The 21,151-nt window shown below is 46.4% G+C and overlaps 1 protein-coding gene across 2 annotated transcripts in view; it reads left to right on the plus strand.

Annotated features, from left to right (window-relative positions):
• LOC147433259 (phosphoglycolate phosphatase) overlaps positions 1-14,076 on the plus strand; it is a 77,288-nt gene extending 63,212 nt beyond the window's left edge. For both annotated transcript variants that reach the window (XM_086492876.1, XM_086492877.1), the window contains 2 exons: positions 13,422-13,660; positions 13,750-14,076. In XM_086492876.1, the coding sequence (XP_086349002.1) occupies positions 13,422-13,660; positions 13,750-13,918 (408 nt within the window). In that variant the 3' untranslated portion in view covers positions 13,919-14,076. The remainder of the gene's footprint in view (positions 1-13,421; positions 13,661-13,749) is intronic.
• The last annotated feature ends 7,075 nt before the right edge of the window (positions 14,077-21,151 follow it).

The raw sequence follows: 21,151 nt of genomic DNA on the forward strand, positions 1-21,151 counted from the left end.
CTAGCGAGGAATGAGGGTAGGGAAGAGGAAGAAGAATCATCCATATGAGAAAGAAATAGTTCCTCACTTATCATCACTCTTCTTGCTTAGCATAGCATAATAGCATAATAATGAAGATGAAGAAGATAGCAAGCTTAAGCATTGAAGCATGGTTCTTGGTTGGATTTGCATTTCATAGCCAAGATTGTTGGTGTAGGCTCTCCACTTATCAACAAGCTTGGAGAAGGAGATGGAGCTCTTGCACTTTGCACTCCACAAAATGAGAGAATGTATGTGTGGGTGGGAGAGTATACCTCCCCTCTCATGCTTGGTCCAGATCTCTCTCTCTCTCTCTCTCTCTCTCTCTCTCTCTCTCTCTCTCTCTCTCTCGTTTAACTCCTCGTAGGCTAGATATTTAAGGTCTCTTGGGATAGTTTCCTACGACGTTAAAACTCTCTTCTTCTTCTTCTTCTTCTTCTCTCGTATTATTTTATTATTTCATTTGGACACGCGTTCTCTTTTTTCTCTTTGAGAGAATGAACTTAATTATTTATTTTTATGTATCTAACTTCTCATTGGACCCCTTTAAAACCTATCCAATAGCATTCAAACACATCATGAGGGCCACATATGGAGGATCATTTGAACATGTATCTTTTATGTTTATTAAGTCATTTGGTTGAATGGAATACTTCAAGGACTTAGTTTAGTCAAGCATGGAGACGTTCATGCCTCTTGAGAGTTATCTTTGAATTGAATACTTCAAGAACTTTTTAGTCATTTAAGCATGTGAGAAACAGCTCAAGCTTTTGGGTAAGGTTCTCACTAACACTTAGCAAGCCAACAAGCACCTCATACTTGGGTAAGATTCCCACCTCAAGGTCAGCCCTAGCTTGCCTAAGGTCAAAGGACTTTTGAATACTAACTTTTGGAGGTCTTTAATGAAGCTAATGCTACGGTCTTTAAGCTCCATTAGGTAGCATTGCTCTTCAACATACCATCCCTCATTTGGACCCCTTTTAACCTTGGCCCCGTGTTGAGATAGATCCATAAACACATGTCTATATTCTAACCCTTATTCCCATGTATTCTCGCACATTAAATAATCAGTTTAATATGAGAAAATCATTTGGGTTGGTTAGATATTATATTTTATGACAGGGTGTATGATCCCTAACTCTCCCTGAGAACAAGGAAGGATGATGACCTGCCATGCCACTTTGGCCCGGGCTATCTGAGTGTCACGTCCTGACGAAAGGAAGTTCTTAATCAGCCTCTCTACTTGGCTGATGCAAGAACTTGAGAAGATCCAACAATAAGTGATGTACCATATAATAGCCAACAACACTTGGTTGGCGACTACAACTCTACCTGCCAGAGAAAGTCGTGCGGAGCTCCAATGTAACAACTTCCTCCTGGTGGACAGGAGGAGGGAAACAGCAATCTGCTGCTCGGGAGACGAGTTCAAGCCAACCTGACAACCTAAGTAACGAACTGCAGTCCCTGGGGGTATCCACCTGAAATCCTCACTTGGCATCCAATCAGGCGTAAGAGCACTACCAACCGAGAAAGCCACAATCTTTCTCCAGTTGATCAGTGCGCCTGATGCACAACAAAAGGTCTCAAGAGTATGCTCACACCTGTGTAGGTTGGCCAAAATCATGAGCAGGAGACTCTCTCAGTCTCTTCTTTTCCAAAGCCAGACACACATCATTTGCATGATAATGATAAGCATGATTAAGATGTGATTTCTCACAAGCATGATGATTTGTAGGAAGATGATGTGATTGTTCACAAGGATGATGGTTTAGTTGATACTTTTTCTAGTAAAGCTAACCTCATTGCAGATTCGATCAATCACGAAGACCCGATCTTGGCTCTCGAGTCGAGGACCACAGAATCCCTAGAGAAAGATTCGATCAATCATGAAGAACCGATCTTGGCTCTCGAGCCTAGGTCCAAAGAACCCCCACAGGAAGTATTATGTGTTCGAATGATTAGTCAGCACACATTGTTCGAGTGTTTCATTCGTGATGCTTTCCTGTATTTTAGTCACTGTCCTTATGTGATCCCTTTTTATAGGCATGACATATTGTACGATGAACACGATTCGCTCGTGAATGAGCACGGATGTATGCGGATTACTCAAGAAAAGATGAAATGTTTGCATTAACGGAATTCACATTCCATGTCTCTTCCTTGGCATGACACAGTATCTGAAAGAGCACAAGAAGGATTGAGCATTAAGCATCGGCATTTCTAGTGTGATTTGCCACAGTTAATTAATTTAGATCAAAAAGTCAAGATTCGATCCTATTGTTTGCGTGTGTTTGATGAACGGTTTGACACTCCGTCTATATGTTCATCTACATTGCATGCACAGTCTTCAAAGAAGACTAGAATTTTTCCAGTCACTTTACGTGGAATGGGTATGTTCATGTTTTTGTGTTGGAAGTGGTTTCGGGAATTTTCATTCTCGGAGATTCTTGAAGAAGGTAGACGCATGACTATCGACAAAGTTTAAGCATTGAAGGAGCCACAGATGACTTTGTGTCGCTTTTGGCGCGGCCCAGAGAAGCAAGTGTTGCAGACCTTTATGAAGTTCAAGTATCGCATGACCCATGCATCAGAGTGGGCCGGCGAAGAGTCTTTCCAGGATTCATCCAGATGCCGTTGGCGATCTCCCTCGACGCCATACAGTTTGAAAAGGAGGGGATGTCACGCGACACATCCAACCCTATGTGTCCGTGGACAAGCTACAGCATGACAAGGGGTCAGTTCAGTCAAGTCAGCCTAGAATAGGAAGTGATATGACACTTTTGTGAGTCTATTTGCAGACCGTGCATGTCCAAGCAGTTAGAGTAGATGCATATCCTCTGGTTGCTCACAGCATGATCATGAGATTTCCATCAGAACCCCATCAGGATCATTTTCACAGTGCATAGACCTATTTTCCCTATTTTTGACATTTTTCACTTATTATTTTAAGCGACTTTTGTTGGGAACTAGGTAGGGCAAATTTACTAAGTTTGTATATAAGAAAACCTAGCGCTAGCACTTTCGGGCAGAAGAGGCAGCAAGACCCCCCCCCCCCCCCCCCCCCCCCCCCCCCCCCCCAAGCGTTCCCAAGCAAGGCCTAGCGTTTTTGCAACACAACATCAACATTGGCGTTTTTGCACCGTAGACCAGCCCTGGTGTTTTTGCACAGCAGACAGCAGATCCACTAGCGTTAGCAGATTCTACAACAATTAGCATGTTTCCACCGCAGCAGAAGATTGTTAGCCCTAGCGTTTTTGCATCTGCAAGACACCTCAGCGTTTTTGTAGATCTTCGCAAGGGAATCAGCCCTAGACTCAGTGTTTTCAGTTTTCAGCAGTCAGTACCGCAGTAGAACCCCCGAACCTCGCAGATCTCACCTTCCCGCAGTAGATTCTCGCCGCATGGTCAGATCCAGCGAAGTTTGCAGTTTGAGCCCAGAAAATGCAGATTTCAGCATCTGTGTTTTCAGCGCGTCGTCATTGTCATCGACATCGTCATCGACATAGAGTCAGAATTTAATAGATAAAGATTTGCAGATTTCAGCCATTAGCGTTTTCAGATTTCAACCTGTTCCATCGTCGTCCTCATCGTCGTCGACATCGTCGGCAAGTCCAAGCATTGTAGAGATTTGTGCAATCAATAGTAGACCGCTCTCGCCATAGAGAGTGGGGCCTTCGGAGGAGGGTTTGACAACATTCTGGTGTCGTATTCTCTTCTCTCTCTCTCTCTCTCTCTCTCTCTCTCTCTCTCAGCACCTTCATTCATAGTGCTCACCACTTGTTTGTGTCCATTGCACTCTCTCACTAAAGAACGGAAGGCTCTCCCTTCCGTAAGTAAAAGGAATCCTTGAGCACAGTTCGGAGCACTCATCTTGAGCAAAGTTCAACATTCACTTCCGTTGCACCTTACACCTGAGCGTGTTGGTTGCGTGCTGGGTATGTTTCCTCATTCCCTCTGTCCAACGTGTCTCCTCTGTGTCCACATGCTCTTGTTGTCACGCTTCGTCTTGCCGCATCATCATTCGATCATCATCCGCATTATGAAATCCATGGGATTTGGTGGCAAGGATGGAGGGGTAGGGGGAGGAATCATGGGAGGATCAATAGGTGGAACATGCTCGCCTTCTTGATTGATGGAGGTCTCCATACCACTACGAGTCTCGACCATGCAAGGAATAGTGCTCTTGGTTCAAGGAAAGTCGCAGACTAATTGTTAGGAGACTATCTTCCCCGTCATCGGCGCATCCCTCATGCAACACCTGATATACAATTGGTTGCTATTTTTCGACGCTCAAGGCGCACGGGCCTCTGTGTAATGGTAGGCCTGTTGTTCCAAGAGAGAAAGGAGTATACACCGTAGGGTTGCCAACACAACCAAAAACACAAGAGACTCGAGAGCATTTTTTTTTTTTTGGGGATGAGCGGATTAGTGCAAAATCTTCAAAGCTTTGATACCAATGTCAGGTGCAGCGGAATTGAAATGGTGCAAATCTAGGTTTTACACTTCCACAAATCTTTCACTTCTTTTCCTTGCGCTAGTGATTGCTTTTAGCTTGAATGGTGGTTCCTTTTACTTTTCTTGAAGAGAGGGAATGTAGTAGAGATGTGTGGAGAGAGAGAGAGAGAGAGAGAGAGAGAGAGAGAGAGAGAGAGAGAGAGAGAGAGAGAGAGAGAGAGACCCGATAGGACCCAACCAACCCTTTCAAGGGCCCCCACACCGTTGCCAATGTGGTATTTGCTTTAAATTGCGTAAATGCAATGTACACACATGCAATACCTTAAGTGCAGACTCTACTGAGTCGAATGGAGAATGTCGCCGCGGTAACTCGAGACGAGGCACCTCCGGGGCCGATTTGATGCATCTTTGGATCCTTCTCGATGTGGAATTCCAGATGACCAAGGGGTAGATCTTGGGGCTGATTTACGCTCTCGATGTGAGAGGAATGAAGAGCTGAAAACGCAGATCTCAACGATGCTGATGATGGATAGGACCACTCGACGCCGGCGAGGGAATGGCCGAGGAGAGGCTCGATGGGCTGCCGAAGTACCGGATAGCATCGGAGAGGCTAGCAACTGCAAACCCGAGCCAGTTCCGGCGAGGGAAAGTTGAATCTGAAAACGCTAGGGCTGATCTGCAGGTGTAGCATGCGCTAGGGCTGAAATTTGAAAACACTAGCTGATGGGACGCGAAAACGCTAGCTCATCTGTTGTAGAAAATGCTATGGCTGATCTGAGCAAAACACTAGAGAGATGGGTGCTATTGCAATCTGGAGAGAGCGCTAGCTCTAGGTCTCTCTTTATAGGACACTTTTGCATGTTATAAACTCCTTTGGGTTGAGGTAGGGCAAAACCTCTGTGATAAAATCATAAAAATATTTTATAAATAAGTTTGACGAGAGCTCAGTATCTGGGTGAAATCGCCGCACATCTGTCCACCCGCAAATCCGATCAACACGGGGAACGGCTCATTGGATTCCTCTAACCTAAAACTATATGCACATCATGCTAGATGCCCACGGTAGTGTAATAACATGTGTCAAAACGCATGTACAAACCATTTATGCAAGAGGGTTCCAAAACTGGAAAGCCTAATCTAATGGACTCATCTGGACATGCAGGTCCTGCGAACAGGCTCACAAAATTGCCGGGACTAATCCTCCTAGGATTCTAGATACTCCTATCTACGGATAGGTGGAAAACTGGCTCTGGAAGTCGATGAAGCATGTCCATGTGGCACACAGAGCCATGTGCACGTGACATACTAATAACTGGTTGAGCCTGTTGTCCCTCAGCAACTTCTTGTTCTACAGGAGCATTTTTGGCTTTTTTTGTCCAACATTAGGTATTCTAGCCCTAGTGTAAACAACCCCATCTTCTTGGAAGATAACTCTCATGACCTCCAATGTATGCATAGGCTTCTTATGCATTGTCTCTTCATTGAAGTATACATCATTGTTGTGAACAATCCTTTTAGCTTCAAGATCCCATAATCGATATCCCATCTCGACCACCATCATCTGACATACTCACCACCATTGCCTGACCTTAAGCACTTGACTTTCTTGCCAGACTGATTCTCCACTAATGCCAGAAAATTCTGAAATTTTGAAAGGACTTCATCCTTCTTCTTGAGAGGATATACCCACACTTTCCTTGAGTAGTCATCTATGAATGTAACAAAGTACAATGAACCCCCCATGGATATGTTAGGCATAGGCCCACATACATCACTATGCACTAACTCTAATAGCTCACTTTTTCGAGTGCTGCCTCTTATGCATGGTGACTGTGTTTGTTTAGCATAAAGATAATGATCACAAGTTGAGAAGTTTGAGAAATTAAAGCCAAGAACATAACTAGAACGAGACAAGATTGTCATTCTCTTTTGAGACATATGTCTTAACCGGTGATGCCACACATAAACACTTGGCTTCTTGGTTACATTGATTACATGGTTTTTAATATTGGGTACGTGTAGCAAATACAAAGTTCCAGACTTTGAACAATGTGCTACCACTAAAGAACCTTAATATCTTCATCAGAATCTTCAACAGAAACGTTGTCGATCTCTTCAATCTTCACACTGCTTTCTTTAGTCTTGCCTTCTTATTGCTTCTTGTCTTTACCTTTCTCCAGTTTCCACTTTCGAGAGTCTTTCTTTATGTGGCTCTTTTTGTGACAATGATAGCATAACCCTCTTTGGGATGAAGGATGTCCGAGACTCCTCGGAGGTGAATTGGAGGATGAGGGCTCTTTTCAGTGGGTCTTTGCCGGCTCTCCAAGCTTTGGAGAAGGGTAGCTCCTCCTCTTCTTTGTACCCAAGCTTCATGATAGGGCTTTCCCATCGCCCTCGGGTGTGGACCCCTCCTTTTCTTTGATGCCAGTCACTCGTACATTGAGGGGCGGGCTTGTTGCATCTTCTCTTCCTCAATGGTTGTGTATGATGAGTGCCTCATCTATTTGGGTTTCCACTTTTGCTTCCTTTTTGATATTCTTCTTGACTACTTCAATCCATCCTTAGTGGCCTCCAATTTGTCATCGATGCTTGCCGTGAGAGCTTTGGCGATTTCCTCCTTGAGGGCTTCCTTGGCTTCCGCTTTGATCTCTCCTTCTTCGGGGATGAGGGATGTGATAGAGGCACGGAGGAGGTTGATATGATCCTTAAGCTCTTCCTTTTCTTTCTTCCATTCTTCTTTCTCCTTCTCTCTCTTCTCCTTCTCCTTCTTCCATGCTTCCTTCTCCTTGGTCAATCCTTTGACCTTTTTCTCAAGCTTTTAAAGCCGGTTGACGAGGACGTTGAGGGTGTCTGCGATGTAGGCATTATCTGGTTTGGTCATCTCCGGTGGTTTGGTTATCTCCTCCTTCACGGTGTTCTTCGGCATGTCGGTCCTTTTGGGGGGGGGGGGGGGTTGTTAAAGCAGCACGCAGGGCAGTGCAGGCGGGGCTGATCCCAGCGTGCGAGCACAGGTGGGGATCAAGGGCAGCGTGCGAGCACAGGTGGGGTTCAGGGCAGCGCGCAGGAGGAGCGCAGCAGGCAGCACGCGAGCACAGGCAGGGTGCAGGAGCAGCGTGGAGAGAGAGAGAGAGAGAGAGAGAGAGAGAGAGAGAGAGAGAGAGAGAGAGAGAGAGAGAGAGAGAGAGAGAGAAATGAAATGCTATATTAACGTCTTCAAAAGGCCATAATGACCTATGAGACCCGAAAGTTACAAAGTGGTGGATCTGATACAAAGTCAGAGTAACAAAATAACCTAACAACAGTACAAAACAGAGATATATACTATGGGGTCCTAAGTTGATCGATGTGAACCAAGCAAAAAATGGGCGGCTTATTGGGATAGCTGAATCACAAGAGATCTAGCATCGGTCGTTGGCGAATCTCATCAATTTCCTCCATGGTTAGTAGTCTGACCGGGCGTCGTGCATGCTTGGCCAGCGTGCTCCGAATTTTCTGTCGTAGCCTCCGTTGATGCTGTGTAGTTCTTCGCAGTCGCGGGCGCCTGGATTTCCCCAGTTCAATCGCTCGGTCAATCAGTGTGCCTCTGGTATGAGACGAGGGGGAGCTCTGTTGTGGGAGTGGCTCTTGCGGCTGTCCCGTGTCTGCTCTGAAGAAGTCTGTGATCCGTCTTTGAGACTGGCTAGCCTTGCCATTCATCAGGCTATCTCTGTATCTGCGCAGCTCGAGCAAGAACAAACCCAGACATCTCTGATCTTCGTATCCATGGCTCTTGAGAGTGGTCCAAAACTTTCTCTGAACAAGCAATGGAAGCGGCCTCGTATCTCGTAGTAGACGGGGCAGCGACATGCATAGTGTAGCTCTGTCTCAGGTTCCATGTTACACAAGGGGCATGTCCTGTCCTCTGCTGGTACTCCGCTGTATCTCCCCGTCTCAATCCGCAACTAGTGAGAAGATGTGCGTAACTGGCCAATAGCACATCGTATCCCATGAGACAAGTGGGTATCCATGTATCTGGGTCTCGCCACAAAACCATCTTCCGTAAGCTGGAGAAGGTGGTCTTTGTAAAAAGCCATCTTCGTGCCCAATTCCTGTGTTGGTTGTATCCGTGTCCTTCTGGTGTCTAGCTGGGTTAGGTCTTGGCGTATGAGCTTGGTGATCTCTGACTGTGTAAGGGTGAGAGATGGTGCATCCAATGAGTAATGGAATGGTGGCAACCGGTCTATGCTGAACCCATGTGCCTGAAACCATGATGTCATCTCCCCATACCAGCATGTTGTATCTCCTTGTATGGCTAACTGTCGAGAGGCTTCAAGTGCTATGCGAGCACATCTGTCTCTAGGAAGTGCTCATGTGCGGTTTATGAAGGAGACTGATCTGGTGAGCGCCTCCACCACAAGTGGGGGGGCCGCTAGCTCTGCTCGGATAATGGCCCGTGGTACTGATGCCTTGGCTCTAATGAGCCGCGAGATCATAGAGACGAGAGGTTTCTCCATGTTCCCCCATCCGTTTGAGCGACCCGTCCTCCCGTGGTGATCCAGTGAAGGTCCCCATATCTCGGTTCCATAGAGCAATGCTGAAGCCACCAAGGTGTCAAAGAGCCAAAGCTTCGTCCGGGGCTCCTGAAACTGAACCTACGAACACATCCTCTCTAATCTACCCAATGTTGTGTGGGCTCTAGTAAGTCTGGTTTCTGCTACTCTTCTGAGTGAGAATGTAGGTCCGCTAAAAACCACTCCAAGGTAAGTGTAAGCGTCTGTGTACTCCACAGTCTCCTGGCCGTATGTGAGTGTAGGTGCTGACCTCCTGATCCACTGTGTGGTGGTATTAAACACCATAACCTTGGTTTTACCCAGGTTGACAGACAAACCACTTTCGTGGGCAAACGTATGCAGAGCATCCAATTGACGTTGCATTCCCTCTGGGGATTTGGAGATCAACACTATGTCATCAGCATATAACAAAAGTGGAATCCATGTCCCTGCCAACTGAGCACCTTTATCCCCATCGCTGTCAATGTAGTCAGAAATCTCATCCACATACATACCGAAAAGAGTGGGAGAGAGCGGGCAGCCCTGCTTCACCCCAATAGTGGAGTGAACCTGTGTAGAAAGTCCCTCCGGGGTGCGTACATGCCTACTACTGATCTGTACAATGCCATGATCCCCCAAATGAGTTATGTGGGTACTCCGATTTCCTGTAATCTGCGCATCAGTCTAGCTTTGGGTACCGTGTCGAAAGCTTTGCGGAAGTCCACAAAGCTACAATAGATCCGTCTCCCATGAGATCTGCCTTCCTCGATGATGGCCCTGAGTGTTAGGATATGGTCAAGAGTAGAGAAGCCTCTCCTGAATCCTGCCTGCCCAGTTGCACGTATTCCTTCCCTCTCTGCCCATCTACTCAGCTGTTGCTCAAGAATGGATGCATACAACCGTGCCAGTGTGTGTCCAATCATAATAGTGCGATAATTCCCAGGCTCCATGGGGTCTCCTGATTTGAAGATAGGTACGATTGTAGATTGGCTCCAAGTGTCCGGTAGGCCCTCACACATGGCACGGTTAAACATAACTGCTAGAAGCTCTGCTAGTAGGTCTTTGGCATGCATGAAATGCTCAGCTACTAGGCCCTCATGATCATATGCTCTCCCAGTCTTCATCCTATCAATGGCTTTCTTCACCATCTCAGCAGTGAAAAAGACACATGTATGTGGGCATGGGTCGGGGGGGTTGGGGAGGGGCGGCTGTCCAGGTACTGTGTACAAAGATGATGCGTACTGACCCCAGGTCTCTGTGGAGGAAATAGCAGGGAGGGAGGGGGGGGGGGGGGGGGGGGGGGGGGGGGGGGGGGGGGGGGGGGCTCATGAAAGAGCCGCCACGCCTCACGCGAGTCTTGACTCAAGAATAGCTGATATAGATCCTGCTCGAGTCTAGCCAAAAAAGCCCTCTTCTTCAGCCGCACCAGGCGTCGGAAGTCCATCTGTGATTGTCTGTGAGTGACGTCCCCCAACAGCACCTCCCTCTGAAGTTTGGCTCTAGTCTGGCGGCACTCCTCATCGTACCAGCTGTTCTGAGGCATGCTCCCAAATCGGCGGCTCTGCTCAGGTTGGGTGTGTGGATATGCTTCAGCTGCTGCCTCATGTAATGTTTGTGTCAGTATAGTAGTTAGCTCCTCCAGAGGTCGCCCCGGGTCCTCAATGCATAGGCGTCTGTAGATTCCGTCCATGTATAGAGAGTCTGTCTCCCTTGTGAATGTGTAGCGAGTAGGGACTGCTACTCGTGGCCTGTGTGCTGCACTGAAATGGAAGGAGATGGTCATTGACACCAGAGCATGATCCACCGCCACCTCGACCGGTCTGGGCCCAACTGTGAGATCCTCGATACTAGAGATGAGATTCGGTTGTGCCATGACATAGTCCACCGTGCTGGCTCCATGTCTGTGTGGGAAGCATGTAAAGCCTCTCGCAGCAGGAAATCTCTGTAGGCTGTTCAAGATGGCCAATTCATGTGCAATGCCCATGTCTATCAGGTGTCGCCCATACTCAGTATATTCCATATCGTGTGATAGTCTGGAAAGGCCCGTCTCTGCCACATGTATCTCTCTTAGCATCTCCTCTGAAGTATCATAAAACACTGCCTGGTGATGGGCAGTCCTAGCATTGAAGTCCCCGAGGATGATAATGTCACCGTCCCTAGAGAACTCCCATATGTCATCATCCAAAATAGAGAAAGGGGATTGTCCTTTGGGTGGTGCATACACCGATGTACTCGGGGGAAAGTAACAAATAGCTAGATAGAGGTATCTGTCTGTCTTTGCTTTCAGTCTCACCCACGTGAACCTAGCCTGCTCGTCCCCGTGGGCTATATGTATCAGTGGTTGCAGATCCTCTCTAAATAACACTGCCACTCCTCCCGAGCCCTGCCCTCTGTGCTCTGAGCGTGTCTCCTGTCTGTAGGCTGTCTCCCACCTATGTCCATTGATGTGAGGCATGGATTGCCTAGGGGCCTGGTGTGTCTCAGAGTAGAAGATGATGTCTCTTCCAGTAAAGCTATCCTCAAAAGCACCCACATCAAGACGCATAGATCCATTGCAGTTCCAGGCAGCTACTTTGAGTGTGGTCCCATAAGTCTCGCAGCGTCATGTGGAGCGTCGCTCAAGTATTACCACTTTTCCGTCTCGGTAAAAAGCGATCTTGCCTTTTCCCCTTGCCGCTCTAATCTCCGGCATTACTTCCTGCATATGAGCGATGTGCGAGAGGGTGAGATCGTCCCCAAGAAAGATGCCAGTCTCTTTAAGAGTGGTCTTTTCTTCAAGAATGACTTCTTTGCTTCCATGGAGGGAAAACAGAGGATGAGTGCTCTTTCTTTTGAGGTTTCTCCACTGCCTCCATTTTTCTTTATGTTGCCCACTCTCCATGCCCTTGTGTGTGTCGGCTCATGGATTCCCATCAAGGCTGTGAGTTCTTTTACTTCTTCATCCACATTGCCTTTGTCTTTAAGACCGCAAATTCTCACATGTAAAGCGCGCACCCTTCTCCTCTGCTCCTCCTCTAGTGTCTGGTTAATGATGTTGTTGGGTGTGGACGTGGGCGTTATCTCCTTGTCTTTTCCTTTCTTGGCCACCTTGATCCATTTCTCGGCTTCGTCTGCCTTCTGTTGGGTTTTGGTAAGAACATCCACCCAAGAAGTCGTCATTTCTTTGTGCTGTTCTTCTCCCTCTTTGATGGCCCGTACTTGTTCCTTGATCGTGTTGATTTCTTCAATTACTGAGGGTTGCAGTTCGCTCTCTTCCAGTGTGTTTCTTGATCGGGCTTCGGCAAGTTCTTTCTTGAGTGACGTGATCTCTTCCTCTTGGGTCGTCACTCGGTCTTTCAGCGTGCTTATCTTGCTCTCTTGGATCAGCACACGTCCTTCGAGAATTTTTATTGTGCCCTAGAGGTTGCGGTTCATCTTGGTGATGGTCTCTGTCATTTCCTCTTTGCATTTTCGAATGGCATCCTCTAGGGGGTCGGCTTTTTCGTTTGTCTTCCTCATGTTTGATCGCCGTCCGCAAGGGGGTTAGATGCGTGTGTGCACCCACTCTAGCAGCGGGTGCGGCACTGGATGTACGTGTGCACCCACACTGGTGGCGATCGCTACGAGCGGCGGAGCGCGAGGTGGTGTGGCCCGGTGCCCTCAATATGTTCAATTGTGTGTGTGCGCGCGCGCCTCGAAAACAAAAGTGAAGGAGAGGGAGGGGGAGGGGGGTAGAAATGAAATGAAATGTCATACTAAAGTCCTCAAAAGGCCATAATGACCTATGGTGCCCGAAAGTTAAAAAGTGGTGGGGGCGGGGGCAGGGGCGGGGTCCAAAAAAAAAAAAAAAACCGACTTCCTATGCGTAGGAGAAGGGGGCGGACATGCTACGGTTAAAAAAGAGGGGGGGGGGGGGGGGGGGGGGGGGAGGGCATCCTACGCGTAGAAGGTATATAGAGAGAGAGGGGGGTACTTTACGCGGGCAGCGGGGGAGCAGCTAATGGCAGGGCTGCGCAGGCGGAGCGAGGGGGAGGGGGGCGGGGTTGCTAATGCAGCGCGAGGGGAGGCCCGGCAGAGGAGGGGGGGGAGCAGGGCGCAGCAGAGGACCAGCGTGGCAGCGTGCAGGCGGCAGAGGGGCAGCCGGGAGGAGGTGTGGGGAGTGCGAGGGGCAGGGGAGGGGAGCGCGAGGGGCAGCAGGGCAGGGGGAGGGGAGCGCGGGGGGCAGGGGAGGGGAGCAGGGGGCAGAGAGAGAGAGAGAGAGGGGGGCAGGGGAGGGGAGCAGGTGGCAGAGAGAGAGAGAGAGAGAGAGAGAGAGAGAGAGAGAGAGAGAGAGAGAGAGAGAGAGGGGGGCAGGGGAGGGGAGGGGAGCAGGTGGCAGAGAGAGAGAGAGAGAGAGAGAGAGAGAGAGAGAGAGAGAGAACCAAGCTTGTTTTTCTACAGGTTGCTCTTAATGGTTGGTTGAACGATAATTTTCAGTCTGTCACTGCTATGTTTGAAGATCGATACGATTTGTGGATCTTGAAAACTGTCCACAAAAACTCTGCTAAGAATAAAAGACACAAGTCAAAATTGCGAGTCGATGATAGTAGGGAGCAAGAAAGCCAGGAGTCAACAATAGAAATTGAACGATACAAGTTGTTTGCGAGGAGAGCTCGAGCGCTGCGAGCATTGACAGGCTGGTAAGAGCAAAATCTGTTTGAAATACTACTTGAAAGGTAGATGGAAGTCAGCATGTTAATAGAACTCTCCTCGCTCTTGTTGTTTGCAGGAGGTATTACTTCAGTTTATACTTGGAGTTTTCTGACATTTGTGGGCCTTTATTAAGAACTGTAGTCACAAAGTTGGGAGAGGGAATTTCTTTTCTTCTTGTAACTTTAATTGGTAGGTCCTTAGGTTTGATATATCGGGGCATTCGCCAAAGCATACAATGGAACTAGAACTAAAGCTAATATGCACGTCAAGGTCTCTGTGGAAAGAGGAGAGATGTAGGCTATTCCCAATTTTTTAGGAACCTGTTTTTCTTGTATGGTCTGGTGGGCATTATTTTTTTGACGATTATTTTGACTAAATCGAAAACCCAGAGTCTTTATAGTTCTATTTTGTGATATGTTTTTTTTTAACTTAATAGATTTGTGGGCTTAACTTTAAAAGCAGTTCTTTTGCAGAGCTAGAGCCCTCTTAAAAGCAGTTTTTCTTGAGTGCTTTTGCTCACGTCCAAAAACATTCTCTTCCTCCCTCGTGATAGACACTTAAGTGTACAGTTGCTTTGCCTAATTTGAATCAAATTTTGTGGACTAGAAGATGATCTCTATGCTTTGCTTATTGCATTGTGACGCTTGGTTTAGAATAACACCCTTGGCTGATGCAAGAACCATGAAAAAGGTGTCTTAACTGTACTTTGCAAGGTTAGTCAAGGTGTTGTTTCATAATTGTTGCATTTATAATTCAAGGGCTCTACACTTGTAAGTGCCACATGGCACAAAACATTGTCCAATCAAAGTGGATCTCGCGTAGGTTGAAGCTATCCAGAAATCTTTCTTATAAGGGCCAAGAGATTGATAACTTCCCTCCAAAAGCTCGAGTATTTGAAGTCTTTTTGGCATAGCTTCTTGCAACATTAAAAAAATTAGCAAGAGATGTTTCATGGAGACCAAAGCATGAGCAGGGGTTTGCAAAAACCCTATTCAAATCTGAGACCAAAGCATCAGCAGAGGTTTGCAAAAACCCTATTCAAATCTGATAGTTAGTGTATGTCCGAGCGTTGGCTCTGTTGAAGTTCTTGTGCATGCAAAAGCATGCCCGAACTACACTAGTGTAGCCTTTATACTTCACACGCACGACCATGCTATTGTTGGTGGGAAGAGAGGCATATAAAGCTGGATATTATACTTGCTTCAAATGGGTCTAATAACAATGTTTGAAAATGATCTCAAGACTGTAATCTTGAAGGTAGAAGTTCAACCAAAAGCCCAAAAGATAGGGGATTGGAGACGTGCGCGTTTTTTTGCAATGTGATCACCACTTGGGCTACTAGTAGATGGGAGACAAATTTAGCTCCTAGACACGAAGGTCAGTACATCATCACAAAGGAATTCCCCAATGAAAGTCCCTAGCTAGTGGAAGTATCAGGGTTGATGGTGGATAGCAAATTAAAACCCTACCTTAAGAAAGTTGAGATGCCAAAGAAATCACCAAGTTAGAGCATAACCAGGAGAGGGTTGGTGATGCATTGATTTTTTAGGTTGTACATCAATCATTTCCAAACCCTCATAACATTTCCGAATAATTTGCATGTAGATGATAACTACAAAGAGGCAAGCCAAGGTGGTCGTTAAAGTTTGAATAGTTTTGAGAAGCACCTAGGGGCTATGGCTAGTAATTTCCATAAGTCCCAACTTTTGCATCAAGAAGATCCATATATTCACATACAATGGATTTGCAATTGAGATGTGGTTATTGGTACCACATCGATGGCTTCTTCAAGGAATACTAGTGATTGTCCCCTTTTGTGTCCAATTTCACATATTTTGTATTCTATGTATGTGTAGGATATTTTTTTTTTAAAACTTGCGACTTGCATGCAATTCCTTTGTCATATCTATTCATATTGAGAATCCTTTGCCCATAGATTTTTTTTTTCCGGATTTGAGTATCTCTTGGGTTACAAGGATACATAAAATATGCATGTGTGCACCCCAAGTCTAGGTGAATGTGGTGTCCTTTATTTTATCATACATACAAAAGGGCCACAAGACTCATATTCCCATGGCCAAACATTAGGAAAATTGATAAAATGTCAGGGTGCCCACAAACGGGGCAAGAACTGCCGTCACGGGGGGGGGGCACCCCACTAACTGCACCTCAAAGAGGTGTAGTTGCAAGACAAAGGTCTCACCCCTCACCCCCACCCACTCGCACTTGTGCATGACACAAAGTAGGTCACATCATTCCCATCCCTCCCTCTTTTACGATTACCCCCCTCCGTGTGGGGGTTACCTTAGCATTGTGAGACTAGCAAACAATATCGTACATCCTCAATGATGAGGCTAATACTTTGAATAGACCTCAACACAATAGTAGACTCTAAGTGCGCCCCCCCCCCCCCCCAAAAAAAAATAAAAATAAAATGGTGGCCATATATATATATATATATATATATATATATATATATATATAGCATCAAAAGGCTACCGATTCATGAGTTTTTATGACATATTACATAATAATCCAAAGGTTCTTTCTATGGGGCCACGTGCAAAACTCAAAGTTAACCTTATACGCTCACCCTTTTAGTTTGTAAATCATGGTTAGTAATGTAAAACAATAATAAGTGAAGAAACTAACTACTAAAGACTAACATCACCCATATTAGGCATCTATTATCACCACCAAGGGTGGCTACCAACAACTATAGTTAATTGATTGGGTCAGTCCCATGGTCTCTAAGGGTGTGTTTTTACCAATTAGGATCATTTGAATCCTTTTAGTTCTAATATAGATGAACATCGAGCCCATTAGGAAGGGAAAGGGGTATAGGAGGGTCTCTTTATTTGGCAGTTTAAGGAAATGCTTTAAGCTTAAGCCAAGTTTGACCAAGCTTAAAAGAGAGGGCAAAAAGGTCTATGTTGAGATTAAAAAAAATACCATTTGTATATTTTGTATTTTGAAAATAGGCTATTTTAACACAAAAGTGAGTAACCGAATTTTAAAATGTCTTTTTCCCATCTCTCTAACATATAAAACACTCTCTCTCACTTAGTTCTCATTAAAAGAAGCACTTTTCAGCTCCCCCTGTCAAAAAGAATATTTTCCATATTCTTTCACTGCATTCTCTCTCTAAAACGTGAGCCAACTCTTTCTCTTTCCCCCCCTTTTCTCTCTTGTCACTATCACCTCCCAATCACCAAGAGGACATTCTATGCTACTTACATCTGACAGAAAAGGCAGATCCTCCAAGGTTGCAGATCTACTCTCTCTCCCACTCTCTTCCTTTATGTCTTTCTCTCTCTCTCTCTCTCTCTCTCTCTCTCTCTCTCTCTCTCTCATGCTTCTCCCACTCCAGCTTCAGGTGAGAGCAATGGAGAACTCTATTACCTCTGTGTGGAGCTACATTTCTCTCTCTAAAGCTCTCATGAACAACATTTTGAATTCAAAGGAGATTGAGCTACACTCCCTCTCTTTCTTCCCTCCACAACATAATTCTTTTCTACTATCTCTGAGTACCTTCCACTTTTTTCCTCCATAGCCAGCTTTTCCTGCAGCAGTCACCATTACACATTCTCTCTTTGTTTTTCTTGATTAGCTAACAAACATGTCATTCAATTGCCCTTCACTATAAGACATTACTAAGGAAGGGGATCGGGGAGCACCACAGACGGAGAGTGTGAGAGAGAGAAGGAGACACACAACACAGATATGGGTGGGGAGACTCCAAAGAGTGAGCAGTCCCCTATACACTTATGCTATGTATAAGCTATACAAGTCAGTGGGCGCCCAGACTCTGGGCGGCCGGGCAAGGCACAGACGCCTATACCCCAACAACCTCCCACTTAAAGGCGATTGTGCCTTTAAGCAAGGGAACCTAGTCTAAAGACTACAAAAGGTGAGAGAAAACCGCTCTCAACCGATGCCCACTGGCTGGCTGTGATCGTGTGCATCCGGCTGTCCTGCTCCCGTGTAAGTCCATACACCACCAGACGTACCGCACACGTACTGCAAGTATGTACGCAATACCTGCATATCTCCCTCGTGCACTATGCCATCATCAGTCAATAAACGACTGACAACCCCAACTGCAAATGCTCCCAGTGTAGCTGCGATATCCGGTCTCAAGATCAGCATCTCATACATGAGACCACCGAATGCCGATGCAATGCTAGCGTGCCCTGCTAGCTCTACGGAGCATGCATCAACATATATATCCCTGGCAATAGGCATCTCTGACTGACAAGGCGTGTCAGCCACATGCATCTCCTGACTGTCCACAAAAGACGCATCAACCTGTCGTGCAACCTCAGAGCAAACCAACTGCTCTAGATGTCTGCTGGAAGACATATCCTGCACAACTATATCCCCATGCTCACTGTCGAGCATAGAAAGGAATGACTGCATAATCGCTGACATCTCAGTCTCCTCTGCAATCATCCACTGCAAACATGACCACTCAATCTGCTGTGACTCACTAGAGCTCTCATGCTCTAACTCCGTATGCATAGACTCTTGCACAACGTCCTCCTGTCGTGACTCACTAGAGCAAGACCGCTCTACCTGTCTATCCTGCATAGAAGTATCTCGCACAACTGACTCTCTGCTTTGCTCAGTCACTAGCAAAGCATGCATGTCTGACTCTGTCACCTCTCTGTGTGACTGCTCAAGTCGTGCCCCAACTGTGTGCACAACGAGCTCACTACTCTGCACTCCATGCAAAGCATCCTGCAACCCACAAGAAAAAGAGACTCGCCTTCTCTCTCTGTCTACCTGACTGCATGATCACAGAGACAACACCGTCTCTCACGTGATCCACATGCAATGGGTAACCTGTACCACTCCTGGCACCTCTCGCAATCACTAGCGAACCCAAATGCAACGCAAAAGATCGCTCAAGCAGCGATACCCGACATCCACTATCCCGTAACTGTCTGATTGAGATCAAATCCCGTCTCAGATCTGGCACATAACGCACATGACGCAGGGTAAATCTCATACCACTGGGCAAGGACAAACATACGTCTCCTGCACCCTCAATGTCATACACAACACCATCAGCCATGTGCACACAACCAAGTCTCCCACTAGAAAACGTGCTAAACCACTCACGATGCGACGTGACATGGAATGTAGCATCTGAATCTAGTAACCAATGTGAAGAAAATGTGCAATCCGATATGCAATCCATAGACATAAGATTGTCTGAAGACAAGCTAGATGTAAATGTGACATCGCCATCACAAGCATACTCAGTAACCACCGTACTGATCTCACTAGCATCTGTCATGCCCAAATCTGCATCACGCATTTGTCGCCTCCGTTGTCTCAAACGCCTGAAACATCGACGCCTAATGTGCCCTCTATGTCCACAATGCCAACATGTCAAGTCTCTATGCCGTCCAGACTTGCGTGTGGGATCAATCTCTCCCATGGACATAGAAGTGGGACTAGACTTCCCTGTAGACATGGATGTCGCGTACATAGCATGTAAACTCTGCCATAAAGCATGAGTTGTAGTCTCCCTCGAGACCTGCCAGTCAACAGACTCAACCAGATGCAAACAAATCGTAGACATTGCTAACTCATCAAGATCCTGCCAATCATCATCACGCATAGACTTGGGATTCGCCGATAAACCACACAAGGGTTTATCCTGCCCCAAATCCGCCAATGCAACAAGCATATGCTCCTTCCAAGCAACAAAATCTGCACCATCAAACTGTGTCAGACCATAACGCTGGAAGTCAAATGAAAAATCAGCCATAATGCTCGCAAAAGAGCAACCAAAACAATGAGTAGCAAATGTCAACCAAATCAGCCATAAACTGGCTCGAATCGCATCAACAAAAGTCTGCAAAATATGACTCAAAATCTGATGCAAAGTTGCACCAATAACCGTGCAAAACCTTGCACAAAATCACAAGTCAATATGACTTAATCGCGCATAAATATCTGACAAAATTTTGGCAGAGTCTCCTTTGTAACTGGAGCAAAATCTCAACAGTAAACCTCAAAGAGACAATAATATATACCACAATGGCCAATCCGGGAATAAACTCAACCGGAATCACCTCACAAAGTCATACATATGAGTATACCCACTCTTGCCGGAGTACCACTCAACGGCACCTCAAATGACATACATGTGAGTGATGATTGCTGCCAAAATACCTTTCAATCGATGACCAAATGTCTGCAGATAACTATAGCAACATTTCGCAAAACCTTGCAAGATCTTTCGCTATGCGCAATACGAAATACGACACACAAGGGCATACACAAGTGACTCCAAACTCCAACCAAATGATGACTGAAAATCACCTGTCAAAGTGGGAGTAAACTCAACCACTAAACTGTCAAAGAGAAACCTACGGATACGTAGAAGCTATGGCGAGAACCTGGATAAAATCCAACAGAGTTTCTTCTATAAATTGAGCCGAATCTCAAATAATCTCAGCCATAAACAAATACACAAATCCATATATGGCATACATAAACCGCCAAGACCATGGCAACATAGCTCACTCTCGCATGAGTGGCTCTTTGGACAAATGCATATCCAAAAACCTGTGTACACCTATGAATTTGCTGGTTGCTGCAGAAAATACTCCGTGTGTGTGAGATATACCAAAAACAGTGTTTTTGGGACCCGAAAGTGCACAAATAAATCTGCTGCTGTACCTGCTGTAATTCAAAGCATAATTTCAGCAAATAGACATCACCATCGCGTCCAGAGCGTGCCAAAACCCTGACCTAGACTCCTGGATCATGTAGATCTGACTCTGTATGACGGAGCTACGCAAAAAAACTGCGTTTTAGAGCCCGAAAATGGCAAAAATGAGCTGCACACAGTCTTGAACCTGCTCCTGCTCCACTCTGCGTGATGAAATGTCCTCTCAATGCAAGCTCCAACGCAAGAGCTCTGCCACAACAGCATCCAAGCACTCGAATGTCAAGCTCTCCTCCGCCAAGCACTTCTCTAACGAGCTCCACTGAGCTCAAAAGCTCCTCTCACCAAGGAAGCCGCAACCGCCTCCTCGACCAAGCTGGACCACACCAAGATCGTAAGCTCCAAAGACAATGCTCCTCAAGCTAAAATCTCTCTCCGTGAAACTCCACGATCGAACTCCACCGTCGAGAGCGAGCGAGCTATCGTCTCGAAGCTCTCAAAGCCGTCGTGCTCTCCGCGGTCACCATAGCTCTGATACCAATTGAAGGGGATCGGGGAGCACCACAGACGGAGAGTGTGTGAGAGAGAAGGAGACACACAACACAGATATGGGTGGGGAGACTCCAAAGAGTGAGCAGCCCCCTATACACTTATGCTATGTATAAGGTATACAAGTCAGTGGGCGCCCAGACTCTGGGCGGCCGGGCAAGGCACAGATGGCTATACCCCAACAACTAATAGGCCAAAATGATATCGATTAAACTCTGATTTGGAGCAGGAGTACGCTACTGTG

This window comes from Adiantum capillus-veneris, chromosome 20 (assembly GCF_014529385.1).
Source record: "Adiantum capillus-veneris isolate H3 chromosome 20, ASM1452938v2, whole genome shotgun sequence".
In the NCBI taxonomy this organism is placed as follows: Eukaryota; Viridiplantae; Streptophyta; class Polypodiopsida; order Polypodiales; family Pteridaceae; genus Adiantum; species Adiantum capillus-veneris.